The 8,185-nt window shown below is 40.5% G+C and overlaps 1 protein-coding gene across 1 annotated transcript in view; it reads left to right on the forward strand.

Annotated features, from left to right (window-relative positions):
• Mtap (methylthioadenosine phosphorylase) overlaps positions 1–6,651 on the forward strand; it is a 37,697-nt gene extending 31,046 nt beyond the window's left edge. The window contains exons 7-8 of the mRNA XM_008828933.3: positions 2,587–2,709; positions 5,305–6,651. Coding sequence (XP_008827155.1) covers positions 2,587–2,709; positions 5,305–5,343 — 162 coding nt within the window. The 3' untranslated portion in view covers positions 5,344–6,651. The remainder of the gene's footprint in view (positions 1–2,586; positions 2,710–5,304) is intronic.
• The last annotated feature ends 1,534 nt before the right edge of the window (positions 6,652–8,185 follow it).

The raw sequence follows: 8,185 nt of genomic DNA on the forward strand, positions 1-8,185 counted from the left end.
CTAGACTGAATAAGGGCAGGGCTGTAATCTTCAAAGACTGTCTCCCCGGGTTAGCTGCTTGCACCAGCCAAGCTCTACCTCCTAAAGGCTCCAGACTGGAGAACAAGCATTCAAAACATTTGCCTGTGAGGGACGTTTCAGATTCAGACCATAACAGAGAGGCAGCCACTGTTCACATCATGGATAAGCAGGATTTAGAGAGTGGCAAGAACTAGGGGCTTGGGTATAACCTTCAGAAGCCCACCCCTAGTGACCTACTTTTGCCAGTGAAGACCTACTTCTGAACATTCTATCTACAGTCTCTCAAAACATCACCACCCAGTGGGAAACAAATGTTCAAAACATGAGCCTTTGGGAAGCACTCCAGATTCAAGCCATAACAAGCATCTAGGAGAGTGCTGACTCACAGGAGCATGCTCACCAGTAACCACCATGGAGGGGGCAGTGTTTTGGAGCAAGGTTTGTAAGGAACCTGTCCTTTGAAATTGAGCTGGGCCTTGAATAGAGGGTTAGATTGTTACTGTGAATCACAGGGTCAGTAGGAAGGGCATTTGGGATAGAACTCAACAAGAACAGAAAAAAAGATCAGAGTCACGAGAAAAGTGTATAGAAATGAGTAAAAATAAAGTAAATCTCTGTCTGTTCTAAGTCCCTGAAATTTAATAACTTAGCTTACTGCCTTTACCTGCGTACCGTGTGGTAGTGGAACTTCCTTCACCATGGTGCTCATGTTTTCTAAATACGGCTTGATGTTTGTGGAAGCCATCTGGATAAGGGGACACAAAGATGTCGTTGCCATTTCCCTGGTCTTAGCTTTATTCAAAGCAGAGTAAAATGTGACAAGTGTCTGCCGCCAGTGCTTAGTTTCAGGTTTGCAGCTTTTCAGCTTTCTGTTATGAACCAATCTGAGACAGATGGAAAAGTAGCTTGGTAATAAGAACAATTGCAAACCGCAGTCCCTGTCATCAACCGCTGTGTCAGTTTATGGCCAGTCACTTTTCATCTGTACTCCCATCCATCATTTTAATCCAGGAACATATTTCAGGAAGTATCTAGTTTAATTATATTTTAGCAATAATTTCTTAGTATGCCGAAGCAAAATTCTAGTTCCTAGTTGAATTTCATAAATGATTTTTTTATTAAAACAGTTCTGATGATTGAACTTAGGGCCTTAAGGCAAGTACTCTACCATTGAGCTATATCCCTTATCTAGAAGTAATTTTTTTTTTTTACAAGTTTTCTTTAAAAAACCAAAGTGTCAAGAGGCATGGTTGGTTGGCACATATCTGTAATACCAGTACTAGGAGGCAGAGATAGAAGTGTGAAGCCAGCTTGAGCTACATAGGTAGACCCTACCTCAAAAAGGGGGGGGCGGGTAAGGAACAAATGAAATCAAGGTTCTTGTCTGAGTTGCTGAAAACGTCTCCTTAGGGTAATTTAGCAGATTTCTCTTGTCTTCTGTATTGATAGCTGGATGTAGAGATAGGAGGACATTTAGGTGTTGTCATAGTGTTTTATATCCGAAGCACAGAGTACAGAAATGGGGATTTTTGTTTTGAGGTCGTCTGTCTCGGTTTGTTTGTTGAAGGGGCTCTTGGATTTGACTTGGTGGTTACTCTGTGATGTTAGCAGGCCGTTCATTAGATCACTGAGGAGCTCGCTGTGAAAACGGTGACGTTTTCTTTTTCCTTTTTTCATCAAAAAAATCCCTTTCGGATGTTTGCCTTTTGTTAGCTAATACAGCAACAGCTTTAGGCTGGAATTCATTCTGCTGTGAATCAGGGAGAACAGCTTTTTTTTTTTTTTTTTTTTTTTTTTTTTTTTTTCTTGGTAGAAGGAATGCATCAACTCCTGATGCATTCCCAGAACTCATTATATAGCTCAGGTTGACCTCCAACTTATGATCCTCCTGCCTTTACCTCTCAGTTGCTGGAATTGTAAGTGTGTGCCACTATGTGTATGTCCAGTACATGTGTACAATGTGTGTGGTGTGTAAATTAGCATCTGCCACCTTAGTCATATATTTGTGTTGGGAACATTTGAAATCCTCTGCATTTTGAAATACTCAATAATATCCGGGATATCTTACAGTTTTCAGAGATACTGTTGCATTGGTCTAAGGCCTTTCCCGAGTTCTAAAACCATCTTGATAAAAAGCAGTATCTGGGCTCAGGGTATTAAATTTGGAGTAAGCAGACTGTACAGTGTGTTTATTTTGTCTGTTCAGACTGCTGTAAGAGAAAATCCCATAGAACAAGTATTTTCTAGAGAAAAAAGCTTCACTTTTTCATAGTTGAGGGGTCCAAGATCAAGCCTGGCTGATTCAGTGTCTGGTGAGGGCCACCTCGCAGTCATCTTCTCACTGAACCTCACGTGACATCTCAGACCACAGGACTCTGCCTACGTGACCCAGTCCCCTCCCAGTGTCCCCCCTTTTAATTCCTTACATGGAGGATTTGACTGAAAGGGATACAAACATTCACACCATAGCAAGTTGGGACTCAAGTTGCTTTTGCTTTTTTTATGACTCCTTTTGTGAAAAGCAGTGGACTTTAAAATGTTAGTAAAATCCTGTTGTTTTTATAGGTTTCAGTGGACAGAGTTTTAAAGACCCTGAAAGAAAATGCCAATAAAGCCAAAAGTCTACTCCTCACTACCATACCTCAGATAGGGTCGATGGAATGGTCAGAAACACTTTGTAACCTGAAGGTAAGTGTCCTCACATCTCCAAGCAGTGCTGTGCCCCTGAACCGTATTTTCTCTTACTTGCGCTTTACCTTTGGTCCATCGCCTCATGTGTTTTGTACAAGTCAGCATTTTTTCAACAAGTTTTCAAATGCCTTTACTACTATGCCAACCACTGTGAAAAGGATACTGCAAGACCATCAGAACCTGAGGTGGGAGTTTTATTATCTGGTGTCCAAGCTTCGTCATACTGTCGAGAGTGTCTTGATGTCTCACTTCAGAAGACTGATGGATCATGCATAGTGGTAGGCCTTTAAGCCAATACTTACGTCATTAGCAAAATGGTGCCAAGAAATAGTTTTTTAAAGTCAGTGGCACATCAAATTAAGATAATAATAAATAGATGAAAGTTGCAATTTATAGGCTTCTAATGCTAGTATTCATTCTAAGAATATAATTTAAACTGACTGCTAAGCTTAGGATGCATAATTTTTATTTGGACTTTCTGTGATTCTTGATCAACCACAATGCTAAGAAGCTTCAACTCAGTTTCAGCATTTCCCTTATATCTAATGATGTACCTTGAGGTCTCCTAGAGAGTCTTGGATCCTGTGGCAATCACTAAGAGAGGATGTGATGGGTCAGTAAAAGCCCCCCGCCCCCACCTGAACTACCACCTAGTAGCTCAAGAATGAGCCACTGTTTTAGTCTGAGTACACTATGTGTTGGTAAGTGATTGATAGTGTTTGCTGATTTACATGGAATAAATGCTGCAGCACAGCATAGCACAGCCACCATGAAGTTGGGAACTGTGCGACAAGCTGTGCAAACAGGCTCCCACACACACTGTCACTTCAAAATATCAGAGTTTAGGACTGGCAAAGCCAGGAATGTTAAAGTTCATAATATACCTTCCCTAATAGGAAATACTCCTGTTAGTTTCAACAATATACATAGGAGATATTATTTAATGAATAAATAATAGTCCTTTTCCTCCCATGAAGTGTTTTATCACAACTGAGTGTTAGAAGGCCCTTTTGATTATTCTAATGCTAAAGTGGGGCAAAGTAATAATCTGCCAATTAAGGTATGGTAGCTTATACCAAACCATCATTTGAATGGTGGTTTTGAGTAAAGTTAGCCAAGTAGCTCACATGTTGATTTGCTAAATCTGACTTAATGAACTTCTGCCTTTGTAGAACCAGTATTAGACTTGCAAGACGTGATTGAGATGCAGATGTCTTCCTACTGACCCCCTTTCACTATGGTTTCAAATTTGAAGTTGATCTCTTAGAGAAATTCTTGGATAACCAAAATCAGTGCTTTTTTGAAGCTCATTAAGTTGTGTGTTTTTGTATATATGCACTTTTAAAGTGAGTTAGTATAGCTTTCGTCACCTTTCCAAAGAGAAAGAGAGGAAATGAGGAATTGCCTATATGGATAAAATTGAGTGCTGTGGCTTCCACAAGGAGCACTTTACTAATAATTCTTATTCTGGATCATATTTGTACTCTTCTAAGCACTGAAATATATATCCTTCACTCACTAGCTCATTTCAGAAACACCAGTCTGCCCATTCTGTCAAGCTCTGGTTTAGAAGGACACCATAATGTCCTGTGATGAAGATCCTATTCTCTTGAAGAGTTGGACATATTAAAATTTCAGTGACTTCTTTCTTACAGTGAGATAAGAATAAGGGTCGTATAAGTGGTAATCAAAGCTGGTGGTGGTCTGTATAGTAGCCTGTAAAGTGGAGGGACATATGTGATTCTCAGACCAGTTCTTGGAGGGAGATGAGCAGTACTAGCTTTGTTTGACAGCGAAGGGAGGAACCAGGAACTAAATGCTGCTTCTTAAGTCCCACATCTGGTTAGTGGGGTTATGTATTTATTTATGTGTGTGTGGGGGTGTACACGTCCTGGTGTACCTGTGGACATCAGAGGACAACTTGTGAGAACTGGTTCTCTCCATCCACCACATGGGTTCCAGATCTTGAATTCAGGTCATCAGGCTTGGCAGCAAATGCCTTTGCCTTTGAACCATCTCACTGCTTCTGGTTAGTGGTTTTTAAATTTTGGTGGGTATAGGGATTATCTGTTGAGTTTTAAAGTATGTGTTCCATGAATCGTCATTTCAATCCACAAAATCCCCAGAGGGCTTTTTGTTTGTTTTGCTTTTTAAATGTTTTTTTCCTCTTCTTCCTTCTTCTCCTCCTCCTCTTCTTCCTCTTCCTCCTCTTCCCTCCCCCTTCCTCCTCCTCTCCTCCTCCTCCTTTCTTCTTCTAAGCTCTGAGGGCTGAAGAGGTGGCTCAGCAGTTAAGAGCACTGGCTGCTCTTGCAGAGGTCCTGGGTTTGATTCCCAGCACCTACCTGGCAGCTAACAACTGTTTGTAACTCTAGTTCCAGGTGATCCAACTCCCTTTCCTAATCTCCTTGGGCATTGCACAACACAGGTGCACTTGCATACATGTGGGCATAGTACCTATACACACAAATAAAAAGAATAATTTTTTAATAAAAATAATGAATAAGTAAAATATAAAAACCAAGCTCGGAGGTACTTAGCATGCTCACTGCTACCTATAACACCTGTCATCTCTGCCTGCTTTCTTCCTTTCAGAACATGGCCCAGTTTTCTGTTTTGTTGCCAAGACATTAAAATAGCATGACTGCCACAAGACAACTTTCTACATCTAGTCATTTTGAAGATTTCGTTTAACTTTAAAAGACAAAAACGAGACAGACATGCAGCGTTCATGCCTTTGCCTGCAGAAAAACTACGTGTTGGGAGAAGGACAGACAGTGCACGACGTGTTCGAGACTCCACCTAAGAGACGTGACTACTCCAGAACACGGAGAAAACAAACGGCCAGTGGACATGGGGAGCGTCTTACACTATAGGGGAACAAAAACACAAGATGTTATCCATCTTACATCTCCCTGTTGAATTACAACAATAATGAATGGGGAAAATATCCAGTTCCCTATCCTGCCACTGAATATGAGCTTGAAATGGGACTCTGGCTGTCCTGTGATTGTAGTTGGTATGATCTTTCTGGAGGGCAACTTGGTAAAGTTTTTAACTTATGAACTTTGCTGCTCCTAGAAGTTTCTCTTTAAATAGTTATGAGAGATTCATACAAAGAATCAGGTGTGGAGAAAAATGTTTAATAATGTGATTTGTGGCAAATGTTCAAAACAATGTGAATCTGAAAATTACAGGTAAATTATGTTTCCGTTATAATTAGACTGCAAAGCAGTCAATTGAAGATCATGTTTATGCATAAAGAAATGGTCACTATAATATAAAATTGAGCTCCTGAGTAAATGCAATTATAACTCAACCCTGTTGCAATGCTTTCAACTCTGGTTCTTGGAGATCCATGGAGAATATGGCGAGTCACAACTGGGATTTTTGATTGTTCACAGTGATATAGACAGTTCTGTATTTTCCTTCATTCTTAGTAGGTGTCTGAGAATGTCGGGGTGGGGGTAGGAATATGTTTGGCTGTCTTGAGAACATACAGTTCTCTCCAGCTAAGAGAGTCACGCTTTCTAGCAGAGTCGTATTCAGACCACTACTTTTCTATTTCCTTAGTCCTTCCTTCATTGTAAGATGTGTAATAATGTAAGATCTACCATCTTAACCATTTTTTTAATTTTTGAATATTATTTTTATTTTATGGTGTATTGTTTTGCCTACATGTACGTAAGTGCACCCATGTCTTGGCATTCTTTTTTATTAGCATATATTCACTAGAAAGTGGTGGGTTTTGTTGTGATCTTTTCCCATCCATATCATGTATTTCACCATTCATGCCCCATTACCGTCTTTCCTCACCTACCTCCTCTTCACTGTCCCCTCCCTCCTCCCGAAAGTGCCCTTTTTGTTTTCTGTCTATGAGAGGTGTGACATTTGTGTCTTATTTTACTCTTCTGACTAAATAAAATCCCAGTGTGTTCTTTACCATGTTCTTCCTTATTTATGTGTTGATGGACATGTAGGCTGACCCCCTAACTTGGCTGTTCTGATAGGGCTGCAGCAATCATGGATGTGTTTGCAGACTGCTCAGATGACTGGAATATACTCCTGGACTGCGTGGAGTCTAATTGTTAAGCCCCATGTGATGCTCCGAGTTCAGAAACCCCACTCTGAGAACCTCTAGCAGAACTCTTCCTGTCTGATCATCCTTTCAGGCACCAAACCGCAGACCTAGTCAAGGACATGACTGTCTATTGTGCTGTTTTTGTTGAACTGTTTTCCCTTTATTAGATTATTTCAGCACACAAATAAGCTTTATTTTTCCCTTTCAGTGTATATGTGTGTGTGTGTGTGTGTGTGTGTGTGTGTGTGTGTGTGTTTTGCTGTGGACCAAACCTGAAGCCTCATGTATGACAGGCAAGCAGGCACAGTACCTATCTATAAGTCCTGCCCCCCACTAAAATTGTTTGATTTCTTTACCTTTCTTTGAAATAAAATTGTCTTTGTTACTTTTCCTGTTGCTGTGATAAAATACCCTGACAAAAGAACTTAAGGAACAGTTTATTTTGGCTCACAGTCCAAGGGTACAGTACATAATGGTGCATAAATCACAGTGACAGGAACTTGAGGGAGCTGCTTCCTTCATGAAGAAGCAGGGTGGTGAAAACTTGTGCTTAGCTCACTTTCTCCTTTTTATACAGCCTAGGATCCCAGCACAGGAAATACTGCCACCCACAGTGGACTGATCTTCCCACTTTAGCCTATTCTCTAATAGGCATGCCCAGAGGCTGTTTCCTAAATTAATTCTAGCTCATCAAGTTGACTATGAAAATTAAACCATCACAGATTCCCTCAAGAGTTAACTATTCTTTTTACCTGTTCTCCATTCTTACAGCTCATTCCAATTCAGATTTTGCCACCATCCCACCTCTAGCACCACCATCACATCACCCCTTTAACTAATCAACTCACTCTCTGGCAGCCCATGTACCCCAAACACTTTGTTCTATTTTCACACTGTACTGTAATTGCCTGTTTCATTGTCCATTGGTACAGTGTATATACCTGTCTCGTTTACTTTTGTACCCCTGGGTTCTTAACACAGTACTGACACAAAAGAGGCATTATTTGTACTTAAGTAAGTGCGAGTCTGACATTGCAGCCTATTCTAGTCTTGGCCCTCTTTCCATTTCCAGCTGGAACATTGGTCCTCAGAACCTTGTTAAGGAATCCCAGAGTACATAGCCCATCTGATGTATTCCCAGACCACCTGGATTCTGTTACCAAGAACCACCTATTATACATGACTTAACTAATGGAAAACTGGAAAAGCAAGAATTCTAGAGGAGAAAATGACTTACATGTTAGGTAATCAAGAAAACTCCACTGAATTATTTAACATATTACCTGATCTGAGTCTTGTGCCTATTTTTTTCTTGATTAATGAATGAAACATCTTTTTTCCTCTTAAAACTATGGTGTTGGGGCTGGAGAGATGGCTCGGTCGGTTAAGAGCACT

This window comes from Nannospalax galili, unplaced genomic scaffold (assembly GCF_000622305.1).
Source record: "Nannospalax galili isolate Female #2095 unplaced genomic scaffold, S.galili_v1.0 scaffold52, whole genome shotgun sequence".
NCBI classification, from domain to species: Eukaryota; Metazoa; Chordata; class Mammalia; order Rodentia; family Spalacidae; genus Nannospalax; species Nannospalax galili.